The 20147-nt window shown below is 42.3% G+C and overlaps 1 protein-coding gene across 6 annotated transcripts; it reads right to left on the bottom strand.

The window, feature by feature from the left end:
• Positions 1–1492: 1492 nt before the first annotated feature.
• On the bottom strand, positions 1493–19729 carry SLC25A19 (solute carrier family 25 member 19). 6 transcript variants are annotated; one of them, XM_073588013.1, is made up of 8 exons: positions 19381–19583; positions 16074–16131; positions 14639–14783; positions 13532–13687; positions 13266–13436; positions 7134–7317; positions 5124–5254; positions 1493–4161 (listed from the first exon to the last, which is right to left on the bottom strand). In XM_073588013.1, exons 3-8 carry the CDS (start codon positions 14768–14770, stop codon positions 3961–3963), a joined length of 975 nt encoding a protein of 324 aa, XP_073444114.1. In that variant the 5' UTR covers positions 14771–14783; positions 16074–16131; positions 19381–19583; the 3' UTR covers positions 1493–3960. The 6 variants fall into 6 exon arrangements, with proteins under 6 accessions (XP_073444114.1, XP_073444111.1, XP_073444117.1 ...); XM_073588010.1 differs by lacking the exons at positions 16074–16131; positions 19381–19583 and adding an exon at positions 19596–19729; XM_073588016.1 differs by lacking the exons at positions 16074–16131; positions 19381–19583 and adding an exon at positions 19596–19729 and having other exon boundaries at positions 7143–7317.
• Positions 19730–20147: the final 418 nt, after the last annotated feature.

Below are 20147 nucleotides of genomic sequence, written 5' to 3'. Positions count from 1 at the left end.
TTATTCGGTCACAAGTGTGCCCTACAATTCCGATATATGTGTGTCGGTGCCAGGTCACTCCGGCTACTATTCATGCAGACTTTTCCCCCAGCATAATAGATTTTGACACCACAAGCACCAAATTCTTAATCATCTGGGCACAAATGCTACAACCGTGCCAGTTTCTACCACACTTATGTATGTGCGGTAAATGTACAGTGAAATTCTATAATAGGTTCGATAAATGCAGCCATTTATTTATTTTTCTCTACAAAGCCCCGGCATTTCGTAGAAAGCATAGTTAAGCATCCGTCCAGGGACTATTGGGAGAAACCATATTAGTCCGGCGCTGCCCCTCGCTGGCATCTTTCCGTATTGCTGCAGTTGATTGAGTGGTCTCTCATGATGTACACATGATAGAGACCAATCAATCACATGGAAGACGGCACCAGGCTCATTTTGTCTCTTCCAATAGTCCTTGAATGGATCTTTAAAGGGAATCTGTCACCAGGTTTTTGTTACCCCATCTGAGAGCAACATGATGTAGAGGCAGACACCCTGATTCCAGCATTAAATCACTTCCTTTACTGGGGGCTGCGATTTTGATTAAAGACCTGTTTTATCTGCTGAAGATCTAATAGTTCTCTAAATGATGAGCTCTGTATAACCCCGCCCACACCATTGACTGGAAACTTTCTTCCTATGCACAGAGTACACAGAAAACTGCCAATGAGGATGGGGGTGTGTTTGGAATACCTGGAAGCAGGCCAAGAAGTTCTTTAGGGATAATCTCATGTTGATAAAACAGTGATTTTCATAAAAAGTACACAAACCAGCCTAGTAAGTGATACATCGATGGAATCAGGATCCCTGCCCTTACATTATGATGCTCTCAGAAAACATTTTCACAAACACAATTGTAGCCAGACTAACTAATACTGTTCATGGTTTATGAATCATGAATCGAATGACAAGAGATTTTAGCTATAGTACAGTTTTCAGTCCCTTATAATTCCAGGTAATCCATTTCCAATTTAAGTGTTTCTTAGTTAAAAGGGGTTGTTTCAAGAAGACAATGACTGCCATATACCATAGGAAAGCATATTTATACCTTAGAGGGGGGTCTCCCGCTGGCGATACCCCTCTCTAGGAGCTTGAAAAGAGTGTCGCTCTGTTAGAGTGGATTCCATTCCTGTAGACTGGAGTTCACCTTGTACTAGATGAACTGCCATTTTTTTCACTGGCTTCCTTGTAATTCTGCAATTAAAGGGTATTTTGGCACCACTCACTTCCACATTGGAGGTGAGTAGTTTCGATAACGTTCCCCATTACTTTTGTGTGGGGTCATAACGTCATTAGTAACGCTCACCTCCGATGAGAAAGGGTGGGATAACAAACAACTCAAAAAACACACTGCCACACACAGAGCGCCTATGGCTCTGTGCACACTGGCCACACATAAGAGCCTGAAGACGTACAATCCAATGTTTTATGTCTAATAATATGAGAAACATTGTCAAATATAAAACTCAAGTTTATCCTTTCATTGCACAGCTAACGCATACATCGTAATACAATGATCAGTTATTAGGTAAAAAAAAGGTTTTCATTTATTGATGAGGAATAAAAACAGCAAAAGCAAAAAAGATAAATAATTTGACTTTAAAAAAATAATTGTCCGTGCAAACTGGCACGTATACGTAAAAGTAGTATAAACCCAGGATATACAGTACTGTATGGAAGGCTGTGCTTGATGGTACGTAAGAGGGACTGGCTGTAATAGCACCATATGATTTATGATATAGCCAGCTTTCCTACAATTGGTAGGATTGTGCTGATTATAGTATTGTTATGATAGTGTAGCAACTCGCTCGGGAAAATAGGTAACACACTAAAAACTGCAACTGACCCTGCCAATTCCTGTACAGAGTAGCGATCCTGACCCCGCAGTCCCTAGTGGTTACTGCGAAAGCTGAGATAGCCCTAATCACAGACTAGACGATGGCAACTCATTCCTATGCTGCCTGAAAGGCCGTTGAGCGCTTACCGTTCCTCAGTAAAAAAAGAAAACGGAGAGCAGAGTGCAAATTTCCTACAGAAAGAAAAGTGTGCTGAAATAGAAAGAGATACCAGAGCGAGTACAACAAACCACGAAATACAAAATAAAGGATTAAATATGTCCTGTTAGATAACATGCTGCCTACTTCCTTAAAAAGAAACAGAAGATAGGTGCTGGGTAGAGAACAAACATCAGAGAAATAAACCTAGCTGGTTTTTCACTGACTGGCTTAAACTTCAGCAGAATGGCTGGACATCCTAATGAGACTGTCACCAGCAGGAAATACCAGCCGGGGAAAGTATATAAAGCTGTATCCGAAAGGTGATAGGGCAGAGAAATGAGTAAATGAAAACACCCGTTACCATTAAAAGACTGAAGCAAGGATAACAAAAACTAAACACCAAGCAAAAAGGTGTATCTGCTGTGGCTCAGTTGTTAGTGAAGTCGACCACAAAGTTCAAACTCAAGGGTTTGAACCCAAATGCATGACAAGTATATTACGGAATTACAAATGATAAAATCCATGAAATGCATCACAGATGGACATGTCGTATGTAGTAGCTTTTCATGTTAGTGTGAAAGTAGAGTCCCCTACTGTAGAAGGCATAGAATGTATCTGCTATACTATAAAAACCCAAACTTAAAGTGTGTAAAGGAATCATGCCTTAGAAACACAAAATCAACCAGGGATCAGTATGGCGAAGGCCAGAGGCTGTTAGTGATGAGCAGTCCGGCTCTTTTTGGTGATCCAGATCTACTGACTTCACTCACTAAAAAGAGTCGGCTCTTTTTGGATCCCTATTAAATGTGTGTTCACAATAGGTGAACACATATTTATGTTGACGGCAGAAACATCGCCCACATGCTTGTAACCAATTAAATTGATGAGTGGGTGGAGTTTTGTTCGGGTGGGCGGAGTTACGTCTGCCGAACATTGGGATTTTACGCCCAGTGAGAGCCATTCAGAGAATTTGTTTGCTTGGAGTCCTCAGTAGTGGCTTCTTTGCAGCAATTTGACCTTAAAGGTCTGCTTCTCGCAGTCTGCGATGGACGGTTGACATTGAGCTGTGCCTGCTACTTGATGTTTCTGCAATATTTATAAAGGTCTGTTATCTGAGGTGCTGCCAATTTCTATTTTCTGAGGCTGGTAACTCTGTTGAACTCCTCTTCTGTAGCTGAAGTAATTCTTGGTCTTCCTTCCTACAGCAGTCCTCATGAGAGCAAGTTTCTTTTATAACAATTGATGCTTTCATGAGTGTGCTTAAGGATTATCTTCAAGGTTCTAGCGATGTCCAGATTAACTAACTTTTATATCTTAATGATAGACTGTTGTTTATCTTAGTTGAATGTTTCTTCATATTCTGGCTTAGCTGTAGACAGTTGTGGAATAGGACTCAGTATTGCATAGAGCTGTGTACCAAACCTGCCCCTGCAAAAAACATCCGATAGTGGGAAATTATTTCTGAAGGCCGGTGATGCTACTTGAGAGAATATGGCAAGGGGCGTAAAGCTGTTATCCACATAAGAGAAAAGTACTTTGAAGAGTCTAAGGTTTTACATATATCCGAGTTTGTTTCACATGTGCTTCTTTACTCTTGGTTTCAATATGTGATCCTTTGAGATTTTGCTGCCTTCAGTCTGAACCTACAATGTGCACATTCCAATAAGAAGGAGGAAAACTATAGCATGAACAGGTTTGTCCAAACTTTTGACAAGTACAGTTACATATAAAACAAAGTTGTATAGCATATCTAGTAATAGACATATATAAAATAAATATTTGTCTACGCTTTCACCAAAAGTCAACAATATGAAGGCAATAGATAGAATATAATACAAAAATATATAAAAATACAACATGAAGTATGTAACAGTATGGCGACAGCGAAAGATGACTGCGGCTATCATTCAGTACATATTTCCTACATTTGCCGTTTTTGTGTATTTTTTGTTTTTTTCACGCTCAAAAACATACTGCAGAACATCTCATAGCAGAAGAAGGTGAGTCCAGTTGAAACCGCAGCTTTCAGCAAACTAGGAGACAGTCCTTTAAAAAGACCCTTAAAGCCTTCTTCTTTTTGCATACGGCAAGCACAGTCCACCAGCCCTTTGTATGTCCTGACCTGTCAGAGAAGCAAAAGGAAAAACTGTCTGAATGGGGAAAAAATGGATAAGCCAAATGTGGGCTCACATAGGACATGAATTCATGAAAAATCACAGGAAATAAAAAAAAAACCTTGCCAACTCCACATCAGATTACCAATGCACTAGCAGACCCCCCCATAATAAAGGTGGGGGCAGCACAGGTGCTAAAGACTGATAGAGCAAACCCTTACAAACTTACCAATTCATGGAGAGCGTGGCTGTCTAGTATTAAAAATGCACCCAGCTGAGGCTTCCATAGGGCGTCAGCCACACAGGTACGTGTGATGCACAGTGTCCGGCTTACAAGCTAGTAATGGCACCCATACTATTAGATCTGGCGGGCTACTCAGCACTATATAAGTGCACCCCACACGGACAGACACCCTAGGTCACCCAACCAACTCTAAAGGGCCTGACAAACAAATGGAAAAATGTGCATTGTAACCTGACTAGGAGTTGGGAAGGCTGCTTATTTCTAGTTCCCTTGGCATAAGGCAGCAGGCAAACATCTACTTATGTGTCAAATAGAGAATGTTCCTGGAACGGTTTCTACAGATTTTTTTTTTATTCAAATGTTGTGTTTTTGATAGAAAAAAAAAAAGTCCAAAAACTGCAAATTGCAACTGGTCTTGTTGTTAACTACACTTTTAGACCGGGGTCACAGGAGCATATGTCATCTTGTTCAATAGAATGGGGCCAATTACGATAATGACACTCCGAACAAGCTTCGTCACAGGTTGATCTGAGAGTCACCTCAGTGTGATCGGATTCTCTCGCATAATAGAGTCACAGCACAAGTGCGGGTAAAATGGAGAAAGTAATTTATCTCCTCTATTGCCGGCGTCTGTGGTAATCGGCCTGCACTCAGATGACATCAGACTGCAGCCGCTTGAATGGGCGAGTGCGATCCAATTCTTGGATACAATAAGGTATTACTTACCTCTCCAAAGGCTGCTCTCGCCTGCTCAAAGCCCCCGACTTGAAGTCTTTTCTTGAAGAGGTCAAGAGGATAGGTAACAGTTTTACTAATCACTCCAGCTCCACTGCCGCACAGCAGACTCTTCAGATTATCTTGTTCAGGGAAAAAAAATACTGTTTACCCAAATGTTACAGAGATTTTATTCTTAATTAAAAGGCCTAGCAGTGTATATAAGCCAACAATTAACATTTTTATATGTGATGATATTTTTCAAGATGTCAGTATATCTTCTTTCACATGTACCTCCAGTTTTTAACACTTGTGCGCCTTTAGTTTTGAATTCAGGGGTGCTCTGCTTTGCATAAACCCTCCAAATGAAACCCCGAAAAAAAAAAAGAAGTTATTGTCTGTTCAGTTTCTATTAGGCCCAACGATAATACTAAGTCTATAGCAGGACTCATCATTAGGACTGGTGACTGGACCGGGCCGTGCTGGAATAAGAAGTGCCTAATGTCACATAAAGAATTTAGCAAATCTTAAACTCTATTCAGCTAGTTTTCTTTGATGTATCGGCCTCTAAGTGATCACTTCTCCTCTTGTTTGTTTGTAGTGCTTATTCCTAAAGGAGGCCCTCCCTTTTATTAAAGGGGTTGTCCATTTTATTTTTTTAATCTTTTGATATACTGTGCATAAAAATAATACAGACAGCTGCACTTACCCAATGCCACTCCAGTCTCTGCTGATGGGACTGCAGCGGTGGTGACAGGTAGATATCAGGTGACCGCTGCAGCCAATTACTGGGCACAGTGGTCAGGTGCCGTCTACATCACCGCAGAGCCTAGTGACTGTCTGCAGGAGTCGGAGTCAGCAGTGTAGAGCTGGCGCTGCAGTGGCATTGGGGAAGCACAGTGGTATTTGTTACTTTTATGCACTGAAAATCAACAGATAAACACAAATTAAAATGGACACCTCCTTTAAAGGTCCTTATGCAGATGCATTTATATATTCACATTAGGTCATGTAAGGTCTTATTAGTTTGGATATTTAAAGCTATGGCTGGGCGCCAATCTGAATACAATGTGACCGCATTCACAGCCCCAATGAGTGAGGCTACAGCATTTCCCAATAAAGTGTTGAAAATGGATTTACTAAACTAATCTTCCCCTTTAGAGTTTGTAGAGCAGGCTTAAGAAAAAAAATAATATTATATATATATATATATATATATATATATATATATATATACATATACACACACACACACAGAGCCTGTATTCATATTCACAGCAGCCGGCTTCATGATAATACCTCCATCCCTGCAGCCCTACATCGTGAAGCAGGCCATGTCCCCTGATCTAGAACTGAATACAAGCAGATATTAATCACGGGACTGGCAGCTGTAAGCAGCGGCGAGCAGGCTACTCGACCAGATATCAAACCGAGAACAAGTAGACGGTATCAGCGGCCTGGCTGCTGCTAGAAGACAGGAGCAGGACACGACCCGTGATGTGTAACGTCCCACATGGGAGGGGGAACACCAAGGAGCAGCTCCAGCGTCACATAATTATAGCTACTGGAAGGATGGAAAGCAGCACTATTCATGTTATCCTAATAGTCTATGATGGTATGAGATAAGCATTATTTTTTAACTTCCAAGGAGTACCCATTTAAGGATTAAACAGCATCATGACATCCAAGGAGCACACCAGACAGGTCAGGGATAAAGGTACGGCACTGTACTTAGTGTTGACAGAGTATAAATAATCTCTCAAGTATTAGTTCTAGGGAAACTTTCTCAACTGAAATGTCGCCATGCCACAAGGGCTGAATAAATTCCATTTATTTTTGGTAACTATTGGGGAGATGCCCATCTTTTCTATTTTTCTATACTCTAACAAAAGTCGGATATCTTGTAAATAGACCCATTTAGTCTAACTTTTTTAATGTACTTTTTACACATACACACACACATACACAATGTTGTACAAGTGAAACATTGAAGACCAAATTACCGTACTTTTTTTTTTATACCTCTCTTACCATGATTACATGGCTGCAGCCAACTCCAGAGTCTCTTCAATAAATTGTAGCAGGAGAACTGTAGGCCGGCATAGGGGAATACTGCCAGCAATGTAGGAAACAGGCCACGATAGAATGTAAGAACTCCTTCTGTTCTATGCATAGTGATGATGGCATGGCGCAAGGTCCTATACACCTGTGTAGTAAACAGAGAAGGGTTTTAACCATATTATTATCAGCATAATTATTATTAAAAATTTCTAATGCATACCTGTTATTTCAGACAACTGTTCAGAATAAGAGGTCAGGTGTGTACATGAGGATTAGCACTTGCTTTTTTCACTAGGTTATATGAGCAGGTACTCTTTTTTAAGAGGCTCATTCAGACATCTGCTTGTCGCATACAAGTGCTATCCATATTTTTGAGTCAGGTTCAGTCATCATTAATCCCTTTACCCCCAAGGGTGGTTTGCATGTTAATGACCAGGCTAATTTTTACAATTCTGACCACTGTCCCTTTATGAGGTAATAACCTGGGCTTTGGAGTCGGAAAAAAATTGATGGAATTGAAGGAATTGCTTAATCACCCATTTACCGTGACTAAAAAATTACAAGCTGAGGATTTAACTCCTGGCATTTTCACAAGGGAGTGGAAGAACTTGCTATTTTGCCTGTCCCAAAGAGGAGGTTTAATCGCAGATGGCATTTCTGCTTCAATGAAACGGAAAGAGACACAGCTATTGGAAAATAAAATTTTTCTGGCAGCTGTATATGTGGACCCAAGTCAAATTCATAGACTGCACAAATGTTATTTAGTATGTTTTTGTTGAAAACTGTTTTTTTGCCACTTACATAGTTTATTACATAGTGATATATATATATATATACACACACACACACACACACACACACACTATATATGTAATCGATATTACATAGTGTATTACATATATACAATTTATTACAGTTTTTGTGTTCTAAAGTTGTATTCTAATAAATATACATTATGTTCTAAATATCTTGATTATTTTATCATAAAAATGATTAAATGTCTGATGCTCACATTGTACTACAATAAATTTTTCACTTAAATATAAGCAATATATGTGGGAGTCGGAGTCGTGGAGTCACAGTCAGTGTAAGGGAAATTGAGGAGTCGGAGTCGCAGGTTTGGCTTACAGACTCCACAGCCCTGGTAATAACTCTGGAATGCTTCCATGGATCCCGGTGATTCTGACACTGTTTTCTCGTGACATATTGTATTTCATGTTAGTGGTAAAATTTCCTTGAAAAAAAATGAAAAATTACTGCTACAGTTTTAAGCCTTCTAAAATGCAAACAAAATAAAACATTTCACAAATGGTGCTGATGTAAAGCAGACATGTGGAAAATGTTATTTATTAACCCCTTTCCAAGATCGGGCGTAATAGTACGATGATGTTGGACTCCCCTTGTTTGGTGTGGGTTCTAGCGCTGAGCCCGCAACTTTCCGGGCATATGCTACCTGAGATCTACAGCTGACATGTGCCCGCAACAGCCGCGGGTGGAATTGCGATCCACCCGTGGCTGTTAACTAGTTAAATGCCGCTGTCAATTTCTGACTATAAACTACAATGTGTCACGAAAAAAAAAATCTCAAAATCAATGGGATGTGCTGAAACATTCCAGAGTTATTACCTCAAAGTGATACTGGTCAGATTTCAAAAATTTGCTAGAGGAACAATTCACCTGTTGATGGGTTCTTATGAAGTGCTAACTGACCTATTCTATAGATATAATGCAGTCTCATCAGCTCAAATTTCTCTAAAAACTGTAGCTAGAGTGCGGCCAATAACAGAGAATTTATTGAGATACAACAGTGGTGTCGCCAGGGTGCCGCTCTGGTTTAATCCTCACCTTCCACATTTATATTCTTTGCCTGATGTGTTACTCTGGACGAGGTAAGGTATCAGATTTGCCTTTCATATTTTCTCAAATACTTGCTTACCTTTGAGGATTTCCAGGCTAGATATGTAGTTGTGGCCAAAAGTATTGACACCCCTGCAATTCTGTCAGATAATACTCAGTTTCTTCCTAAAATGATTGCAAACACAAATTCTTTGGTATTATTATCTTCATTTAATTTGTCTTAAATGAAAAAACACAAAAGAGAATGAAGCAAAACAGTGATCATTTCACACAAAACTCCAAAAATGGGCCAGACAAAGTATTGGCACCCTCAGCCTAATACCTGGTTGCACAACCTTTAGCCAAAATAACTGCGTCCAACCGCTTCCGGTAACCATCAATGAGTTTCTTACAATGCTCTGCTGGAATTTTAGACCATTCTTCTTTGGCAAACTGCTCCAGGTCCCTGATATTAGAAGGGTGCCTTCTCCAAACTGCCATTTTTAGATCTCTCCACAGGTGTTCTATGGGATTCAGGTCTGGACTCATTGCTGGCCACCTTAGAAGTCTCCAGTGCTTTCTCTCAAACCATTTTTTAGTGCTTTTTGAAGTGTGTTTTGGGTCATTGTCCTGCTGGAAGACCCATGACCTCTGAGGGAGACCCAGCTTTCTCACACTGGGCCCTACATTATGCTGCAAAATTTGTTGGTAGTCTTCAGACTTCATAATGCCATGCACACGGTCAAGCAGTCCAGTGCCAGAGGCAGCAAAGCAACCCCAAAACATCAGGGAACCTCCGCCATGTTTGACTGTAGGGACCGTGTTCTTTTCTTTGAATGCCTCTTTTTTTCTCCTGTAAACTCTATGTTGATGCCTTTGCCCAAAAAGCTCTACTTTTGTCTCATCTGACCAGAGAACATTCTTCTAAAACGTTTTAGGCTTTTTCAGGTAAGTTTTGACAAACTCCAGCCTGGCTTTTTTATGTCTCGGGGTAAGAAGTGGGGTCTTCCTGGGTCTCCTACCATACAGACCCTTTTCATTCAGACGCCAACGGATAGTAAGGGTTGACACTGTTGTACCCTCGGACTGCAGGGCAGCTTGAACTTGTTTGGATGTTAGTCGAGGTTCTTTATCCAACATCCGCACAATCTTGCGTTGAAATCTCTTGTCAATTTTTCTTTTCCGTCCACATCTAGGGAGGTTAGCCACAGTGCCATGGGCTTTAAACTTCTTGATGACACGGCGCACGGTAGACACAGAAACATTCAGGTCTTTGGAGATGGACTTGTAGCCTTGAGATTGCTCATGCTTCCTCACAATTTGGTTTCTCAAGTCCTCAGACAGTTCTTTGGTCTTCTTTCTTTTCTCCATGCTCAATGTGGTACACACAAGGACACAGGACAGAGGTTGAGTCAACTTTAATCCATGTCAACTGGCTGCAAGTGTGATTTAGTTATTGCCAACACCTGTTAGGTGCCACAGGTAAGTTACAGGTGCTGTTAATTACACAAATTAGAGAAGCATCACATGATTTTTCAAACAGTGCCAATACTTTTGTCCACCCCCTTTTTTATGTTTGGTGTGGAATTATATCCAGTTTGGCTTTAGGACAATTCTTTTTTTGTTTTTTTCATTGAAGACAAAATAAATGTAGATAATAATACCAAAAAATTTGTGCTTGCAATCATTTTCAGGAAGAAAATGAGTATTATTTGACAGAATTGCAGGGGTGCCAATACTTTTGGCCACCACTGTATATCTTTTCTATTTTCCCCACTGCGGGACTGATTATATATTACCTAATAAAAGACACTAATTTGATTGCATTTGCCTTCTTTTTGGCCTATTAAATGTTTATTTATCTTTCACTTATGGGTTTTACTGTCTATATCACAACGTATTAATTGTTTCTTGCTGGGACTACATGTCACAAGAGGCTTATATTATGCCCACTGATCCGTTACCTGGATACGGTGAATACACAGTTGTCCTGTCCACTTAACTACGTTCTATGTGCAGGACCAGTTTGTGTGCATCCCACAACCAGCAGATGGAATGCATATGACATATAAAGTCCTGCCCCCATGCTTACCCTATGCCACTTCCGGAGCGAGCGCTACAGCAGCCTGTGGAACACACATGACACGCTGAGTGGCACTTCCGCCCTAGTCTACGTCACTTCCGGTCTCAGCAGCGGCGCTCACTGACGTCATTTGAATTTCACTGGTATGCGCCTCCTACCAGATGACCGTGGACCACCACAGCATTCCAATATAGACTTCTTGTTACCCCGGTACACATGCGTGCGGTCTCAGCGGGACATACAACACATAAGCAATAACATAGGCCCTATATATATGTACCTTCCCTGAATGGGTGGCATGCATTGCATCATTCAACACACCACCAAGAGGGATCGATCCTCATTTGCCTGAATCTCTACACCCTGGTACCACACTGGGTGAACTTATGGCAAGACAACTGCCAACTAAGTAATCTCTTCACATTAATTCTACTCCTGATGAACACTTGAGAGGAGAAACGCGTCGAGCGCTCTTCCAGAACTCTTCGTTATCTTTTATATGCAAGTTTTTGATGTGTTTATTTGTCACCCAAAATTAGGGATGCTGCAATAACTTCTATCCTTTATATGGTGGTATCGATGCCAAACATATAGTGCTTAAATCTCTGATATGGCGAAGACAATATTGTTTATCATATGAGGTTGCCTGACATCCCCTTAGCACTGTTCCTTCCCTCCCTCACCTCCTACTTCATCTTTACCAGGCCATTCCCTCAATACCAACGAGGGTCTGGTTAATATAACTAAGGACAGAAGGGACAGCCGTCGGGAGTGGGGACGCCAATTTTGATAACATTTTAGGGTGCCAACCTCAGCTGACAGACAGGGCACATTAAGGGAGAATCTGCCCTCCCCCTCTGCCTGTAACAATTTTTCCTGCCTACCTTAAAGCACCAATGTACTTCATTTTGGTACAAAGTGCCATACTTCACAGGTATCTCCTATACCGATACCAATATATATACTTTTTTCAGTGTTAACAAGGCCAGCTTCTTGACCAAAGTTGCATTTTTTCAGGTTGACCAATCATTCTTCTCCTCCTTCGGCAACAGGGCTCTACAGGGATAGAAGTGTCAGCCGACAACGAGCGGGGGCGCTAGTGCGTAGGTTCTAGGGTGCCAACCTCTGCTGTAAGGCAAGACCAGTCTTGCAATCTGAAAGGTTTAGGCAACGTCCTGGTTCCTATCTTTTCTTTTTAAATGGTGATGATGGTCTCTTTTTTATGTATATTATTAACTTCACAATAAGTCAAGACTTTAATAAAGGTTATATTTTAATCAATCAATAATTACAGAGGCCGACATGGTGTCTTCTAAGAAACTGGCGACCACTGCTGTTACCTAGGAGACTGGCAACCACTTCTGTCTAGACTGTAAGCATTGCGATGAAGCTGGCCAGGAATAGCAGGTAACAGTGCACTGCAGTGATCCTGACCAGCTCCAAAAGAGGGCTTACGAGCTAAACAGAAAAGAGCTTGTAAGCACTGCACATTTTCTGCTATCTATATTAGAGGTGGTCGGTCTCCAAGGCAGCGAGTTGTAAAGAAAACAAGAGTGGCAATATCTCAAGATAGGCTAAAAACATTAAGAAGCTGTAAATTGCAAAATGGCTTGTATTTACCAGTACTATCTGACAATACCATTTATGAAGATGGGAGTAAGCCTTCAACATCACACAACATGTGCCATATAAGAGCACTAAATAGGTGATGAAGATGGGGCATAACACCAGTAGCAGCAGCTTTCAAACAGTTGCCTGCCACAGTATCAGCCAGGCTCACAGGTAGCCCATGGCGGAGGAGTGGCATGTGTGGAACAGAATACTGGAGGGGTCATGGACATTTGTTGGTAGCTCCCTATAGCGATATGTCCAGAAATCATGATGTCATAATGATCAGTGTCAATGACCTGACCTGCCATACCTCATTTAGGCCCCATAACAGGTGATGATTTGACATCACATAAAAATCCCAGATAGGCAGCAGCTTTAGGAAGCATTGGTGGCCTGTCTGAGTAATTTAAAATAAAAATAAAGTTATTCTACAACCTGCTTGTTGACAGTTTCCAAGTAGCGTTAGGGCATATTTCTATACCGTACAGAAGGGAAGACTAGAAAACAATAAAGATCTATTGCCAAAAAGCTACAATTTATCCATTAACCATATAATTCCATACCTTGGGCTCTCCCTGGGCAGCAAAACGTGTCCTTAGGGTGTCCAGAGGCTGCACGGCCAGTGTGGCTGAGCAGGCAGCAAGACCGCCGCACAAAAAGTGCACTGCTGGAGCGCGAGCATCAAGAGACGTGGAGGTATGAATCGTTTTAGTTAATGTCTCAAAGCTTGCAAACTGCAGGGAGAAAAGACAAGAAGGGAGAACAGATTTAGGCCAATTTCTAGAAGCACAGTATCTAATCTTAGCTATACGGGGAGACGAGCACTCACTTGTACAGCCCCGTAACACACTGACAAGAGCTGAGCCGGGATGTGCCCCTTCCAGAATCCAGAGACCCCTTCTTCTCTCAGAATCAGTCTCATTGCATGGAGAATTCCTCTGTACTTGCCCGGTCTCCCATGTCCATTCACATCTTCAATTTGAAGCTAAGTGAAATAAAATAAAAAAAGAGAACTCACACGTTCAGTCAATTTAGAAATTGGGAATTATCTTGAATTTTCTTGCAGAAACATCTGTTTTTTTGTTCTTTGTGCAGTTGTAGTTTCTATACATTTCATATTTGAAATTTGTCTAATTTTTTTAAAGATTAATTATAAAAGGACAATCAATTCTGCCATGTATTTCTTTTTCTCACATGTTCATTGTGGACCTAAAATAAATGTATATATTTGAAGTGCATTTTGCTGAGATTATAGAACAGGGAATCAATTTACTGTATATGGCTGCTTTCTTAGAGCAACAGTGCCACTATTGTCCACGGGCTGCATCTGGTATTGCAGCTCATTTTCATGCACTGGGATGCGTGTGAACTGCAATACCAGACACGGCCCATGGATAAGAGTAGCGCTGTTGTTCAATAAAAAGACTGCTCTTAGTCATTCTGAACAACTGCTTTAAATATCATATGAATATACAGGGTGTTAAAGGGAGCCTGTCACTTGATTCATGATGCCCAAACAGTGAACAATTGCAGCCAGGTATATTTTTCTGCAGGGATCATAGCCGGAAACAGACTATTCCGGCACTGCCACTGGTCGGCTTCTCCCACCATTTCTAGAGGTGATTGACAGGTCTCTCTCATAGCAAGAGTCTTGTCAATCACCTGGAAAGGTGTGGGAGAATCCGTCTAGAGAACACGCCGGACTTTTATAGTCTTTGGCTATGATCCCAAGAACAAAGGAGCTTTTCAGAAATAAAATAAACCTGGCTGCAATCATGAAGCCATGCTTGGATTCATGCTGTGGTTTGTGCATCATGAAGCAGTTGACAGGTTCCCGTTAACAGGTTATCAATCATTTTAGAATTTCCAGGAATGAGAACAAGGGGAGGAGATACAAAAGTTTCAGTGTCATTAAAAAAGGAAATAGAAAAAATACCTGAAAGCGAATTTTAATGACATCCAGAGGGCTTATAGCTGCCCTTGTGACAAGTCCAGAAAGAGATCCCGCAGTAGCCACTTCAGTTGCAGAAAGACGGCATCCCTCTGAGCTGGGGTCATATCCCACCATCCTTCAAGGAGGCCTACAAGAAAATGATACGAAAAATGTCAGGAGAATGGTGGCGTGTTCACTATTAACTCAGTCACAGGATTGCATCTCTAGTCATGGAATGGAAAAATCCAAGAGTAAACTACTATGACCTTGGGTTTCTAGGGATAGGACACAAGTAGGACATGTGAGCTACTGTCACCAACAACTATCACACATGTTGGAGCAGATATACAGGTATATACAGCTGCAACCAAAATTAAAGGTGGGCAGAAAGAAAAAGAATAGGAAGGAAAAGGAGGTGTGTGTGGCAAAAAAAAAATTAAAACTACAACCATGACCTATTGAAACCAGCACTTGAGTGATGACCACTTCTACCACGACATTCTACTTTAAGTATTATTTTCTGACAACCAGATTGCTAGGTCATTCCCTTCATTGAATGATACCCAACATGTCCATTGGCGATGAAAAGCTTCCAGGTGATTGTCATCATGTTTTCCATTTTCATAATATTGTAAACCTCTTCCACCCATTCACCCAAAGTGGGAGTTTTTGTGGATTTCCAGTGATGTGGAACAATTCACTGAACAGCTGTTAGAAAGTGCCTAAGGATATCTTTCTTTGTATCCGGAGTAATGGAAAGTAGGTCTATTTAGGGGGGAAGGTGTGACTCTGCTACCAGTGAGACTATTGTACAGTGAGAAAATTGCATTCCATAACCCGTAAACCAGTGGGCATTCCCACCATATGTTCAAAGAATTAAAGAGAACTTGTTATTATTTTTTTATGCTTCTTGAACCGCAGGTAGTCTGAATCATTGTCTGGCTGTGCAGTTGCATCCAGGTAGGTCAGTATTTTGGAAAAATCACAGTTGGTAAAAACATCCAAGGACTAAAGGGAGAGACCTGATAAGTCTGATCTGGGTCCACTGCTGACTTCTCCCTACCCCTCTCCAGTTGATTGACAGGTTTCTCCCTATGTACACACATGGGAGAGACCTGTCATTTTAGCAGAGCACGCAGGGATAAGCAGGGCAGGGACCACGTTGGATTAGGCAGGTCTCTCCCTACAGTCCTTGGACTTTTTACAAACTATGCTTTCTTTGGAACACTGACATACATGGCTGCAATTGTACAACCAGACTTTGATTCATGCTGCCTGCGGTTCAGGCAACATGAATCTCATGACAGGTTCTGTTTAATAGATCACTGCCTTGCACACATAAGAAAAGAGATATAAAAATATATATATAGGAAAAGCATTAAATAAATTGGAAGCAAAGTTTGCAAGTTCAAAGTTATAGAAACACTGGCTACACTACCTGGACAGAAAGCTGGAATCATTTACTCTGGAATTCAACTGTATATAGAACTCATTTGCTATAATTAAATAAGAAAAAAGTAAATTGTCTGTTACCGCTGACTTTGCATTTCAGTAAACATCAATCTGTGGCAGAGAGCAAGACTATACTCCAACATCTCTTTTTTGTTATTGGAACCCAAGCATAACTTAAAAAAATAAAATAAATTATTTTGCCACACAACACGAATCATGTGTAAGGTATAGTGAGCTATCAGTGGCAACTGCTCACAAACCTCTTCCCCTATTCCTCTGCATTGGAGTCTCCTAAAATATGCAAGATGACAATCAAGAGGAGGGCCGAGGGTTTATGAGGGGCCGCTGCTTAACCCACTAGTGAACATCTAATGCGTCACTTGCATGCAGTGAGTGAATAAGAGTTTATACTCTCATTACCCTTGATTTACAGCAGGACACAGAAAAGTTTGCTAGCACTTAAGGCTCATTCACATGGCCGATTTTATTATACGAGGTTAGCTTTCACGGATGGCCCTCATACCTATGATATTCTATGGGGCTATGCAGATGTCTGATTTTTCCTTTTTACAGAGTGGTCCTCGGAAAATATTACACAAGTCCATTTTTGATCCAAGTGTCAGATAAAAATCGGCAATGCAAGTCTATGGGTCTGTGAAAATATCGGCCCGCACTCGGATGACATCACGGACTGCCAGGACGGAGAAGGTGGAGAAACCTTTAATTCTTAATTTCTCCACGTACAAATGAAACAGGCGACACTCGGACCACAGTCTGATCAGAATAATCGGACTGTTTTTCTCATAAGAGGAAAAATCGGACATGTGAATGAGCCTTTATTTATTGGAGACTGGTATTCACATAGCGGTAGTGTGCCACAAACAATTAACTCTGAACTGTAACGGTTTAGCGGGGCAATGATTGACTGCGCTTTTTTTTTTTGTTTGTTTTTTTATAACTGAAATCTATAAAAACAACGTGCAAAATAAAAACGTTACAAACCCGTGGCATATTGTGGTAAAACACATATGATTTTGGAATATACCAAACTAACATAATATAGAAGCCCAGCTTTACCCAACTGTTAATGGTGATAGAACGGCTGGGAATACACAGCATTTCTAATATCACCGACCAGAGACATCTGGCACTGCAGAAACAATTACATATTCTTACTTCTGCCTCCATGACAGTCTCCACTGCTAAACACATTAATAATTGCAGTCACACTTGTACATTCAGGTTTATAACATTTCTGTTTTCCACAATGAATTCAAAGGAGAATAATAAAAATGTGACAACATTTATAGATCAATGTGTCTTCTTTGAACAACATTACAGAAAACGTAGTCAGGCGGTATGAGAACATCTGCAGTGAATACATGCCAATGCGATACATGTGTTATGTGGATAAGTGTGGGCTTCTCGGCGAGGTTTCTCAAGGTCTCCAGGCTAGCATCTGAGTGCAGGGCGGCCTGGAACTCCTGGCTGGAGGCAGTCAGAAGTGACGTCAACCCTGTCCTTCTCACCTGCCACCCATGTCCAGCAACATGTGCACCCCGCAGAAACCTCGCACACCTAGACACCCACATGCTCTCTTACTATTCTACCACTGGCATCCATATCCTCGCTCTACGACACAGACAGTGCCACTGCTTTCTACAATGCCACTCTCGCATCAGCTATTGACACGGTCGCCCCTCTCGTTCATGGCAGAGTGCGAGGTATCAATAGACAACCCTGGCATAATACCATCACTAGAAACGTCTGGCAAGTGTCCAGGGTTGCAGAGCGACATTGGAAGAAAACAAATTTGCGAGATTATTTCACTACACTCTAAAAAGCAACAATCGCTTTCAAATCTGCCCTCACCTCCGCCAGGCCTACTTCACAACCCTCGTATCTTCCCTATCCTACAACCTCAAACAGTAAATCAAAACTTAACTCCCTCCTCTGCCCACCACTGCCCCCTCCAACCTCCTTCATCTCTGCTGAGGACTTTGCCACACACTTCAAAAATAAGATCGACCCAACAAGGCAAGGCTTCATTGTTCAACCACCACAACCCTTTTGTATGCCAGACCAATGCCCAAACCCCATAACCTTCCTTTCCAACATCACTGAAGGGGAGCTTAATTGTCTCCTCTCCAAATCACACCTCACCACTTGTGCAATAGATCCCATCCCACCTCCTCCCCAACCTCACCACATTTATCCCATCCCTAACCCATCTCTTCAACCTATCACTAACTTCCGGTACCTTCCCTTCTGCTTTCAAACATGCCACAATCACACCTATCCTTAAAAAGCCAACCTTCGACCCAACCGTTATGTCCAGCTATTGCCCAATATCGCTGCTCCCATTCGCATCCAAACTCCTGGACCAGGACGTCCACATTGAACTTTCCTCCCACCTCTCATCTAAAGCCCCTGTCTCACATAGCAAGATCGCTAGTGAGATCGCTGACACGTCACTGATTTTGTGACGCAACAGCGACCTCGCCAGCGATCTCGCTACATGTGACACGCAGCAGCGACCGCCCCCCCCCCGCTAGATATCGCTGATCGTGCTCGAATGTCCTGGGCCATTTTTTCATCATCGGTGTCCCGCTGGCCAGCGCGCATCGCTGTGTTTGACCCGACGAGCAACCTCTTTGGCGACGCAGAACTCAGGAACGCTGCCTCCTTCTACAGATCCTCTCTTCCTTTGGCATCAAAGATCCTGGATCTCCTCTTATCGTACCAACTGAACATTTAGCGCTTCCAACTCCCACACTACCTCTTCATCCCACCCTCTCTCTGTTCAAGTCCCCCAAAGTTCAGGTCTAGGACCCCTACTCTTCTCAATATACACAAATCAAACTGGACAGATTCATGGTGAAAAACCCGCGCTGCTGTACAAATCACGATCCAACAGTAAAGATGAAAGTGATGATTTATTTTCTTTCTCTACGCGTTACAAAGTCTCAAGGACTTCTTAAGGAGATGACGTGGTTCTTTAAGGGGCTGTCCAGAACTTTAATATTGATGGCCTACTCTTAGGATAGATCACGGGGGGAGTGACACCAGACACGCTGCCGATCAGCTGGCCCCCAGTTTTATCTGTATAGTGGCCATGGACTGGTACTACCACCCCTCCCCCAGTACCTTGCTGCATTATTCTGCTCCACAGCCAAGCACATCAGGGCAGCCAACTGTCGCACCGACACCCACCTAGCATTGATGACCTATCCTAAGGATAGCCTACCAATATTAAAATACCGGACAACCCCTTTATCTGAAAGGTGGATTACTCTTGAAGAGGTTCTTCAGCAGCTGCGGTGTATATCATACAGTGTCCTTGCAGTTCTGCAGCCTCCAGATGCTTTACAGTCAACAGAACTCTTGATGATTGCTAATGCTCTCCCAGTAGGGATTCCCTGCAGGCAGCACTATAGGCGCAAGCACATAGAAATCAGAGGAAGGCTCCTCAGCACCCAGTCTGCACCAGCCTGCAGCGCACACTCACCTTCTCTATCCACACCACACTTCCTGTAAAAAGCCACGCCCACCAGATGAACCAAACCAATAGGAAGTGAATGTGGGGCCAGGCCTCCTTCAACCTCCAATGAGAGCCTGGTATACTACTTTCCGCATTGTTTTAGGACGTTATGTCATGTGATCGGTCACGTGTGTAGGCGGAGTCTGGCCCCAGGCGTGCTGCTACTGCTGCTGCCGGAGAAGTTTCCTTTCCTGTGAGCCGGTACCGGTTGTGCGCTTTTGTCAGTTCACACCATGCGGCCTGTACAGCTGTGCACCGTGCCCGGCTCATACACAGCCCTGTGTGGGTGAGTGGAGGCTGTGCTTCCTACAGGTGGGGTGCACAAGCCCCTGTACAGACACGAGAAAGGCAGCTGCGTTAGTCTGAGCCTCATTTACTGGATGTATCCATAGCCCCCCAACCTGGGCCTCATGGTGGTCGCCCATTGGCACCCAGGGCATTAACCCCTTCAGCCCCCAACCTGTTGTGAGGTAATAACTCTGGAGCGCTTCCATGGATCCCGCTGAGATAGGTTTCTCG

Source organism: Dendrobates tinctorius, unplaced genomic scaffold, assembly GCF_039654945.1.
Source record: "Dendrobates tinctorius isolate UK_male_01 unplaced genomic scaffold, ASM3965494v1 ptg000103l, whole genome shotgun sequence".
Taxonomy (NCBI): domain Eukaryota; kingdom Metazoa; phylum Chordata; class Amphibia; order Anura; family Dendrobatidae; genus Dendrobates; species Dendrobates tinctorius.
Note: the sequence above shows the minus strand (reverse complement) of the source record. Positions and strands in the feature narration are given on the sequence as shown.

Excerpts from the sequence above, each read along its gene's own strand:
- SLC25A19 (XM_073588010.1), bottom strand. The coding sequence starts at position 14,770 with ATGGTGGGATATGACCCCAGCTCAGAGGGATGCCGTCTTTCTGCAACT. Across the intron at positions 7,318-13,265 it reads CTGCCCAGGGAGAGCCCAAG|GTGTATAGGACCTTGCGCCA; the intron begins GTATGGAATTAT and ends TTTACTACACAG. Across the intron at positions 4,162-5,123 it reads CGAGAGCAGCCTTTGGAGAG|GTCAGGACATACAAAGGGCT; the intron begins GTAAGTAATACC and ends CTTCTCTGACAG.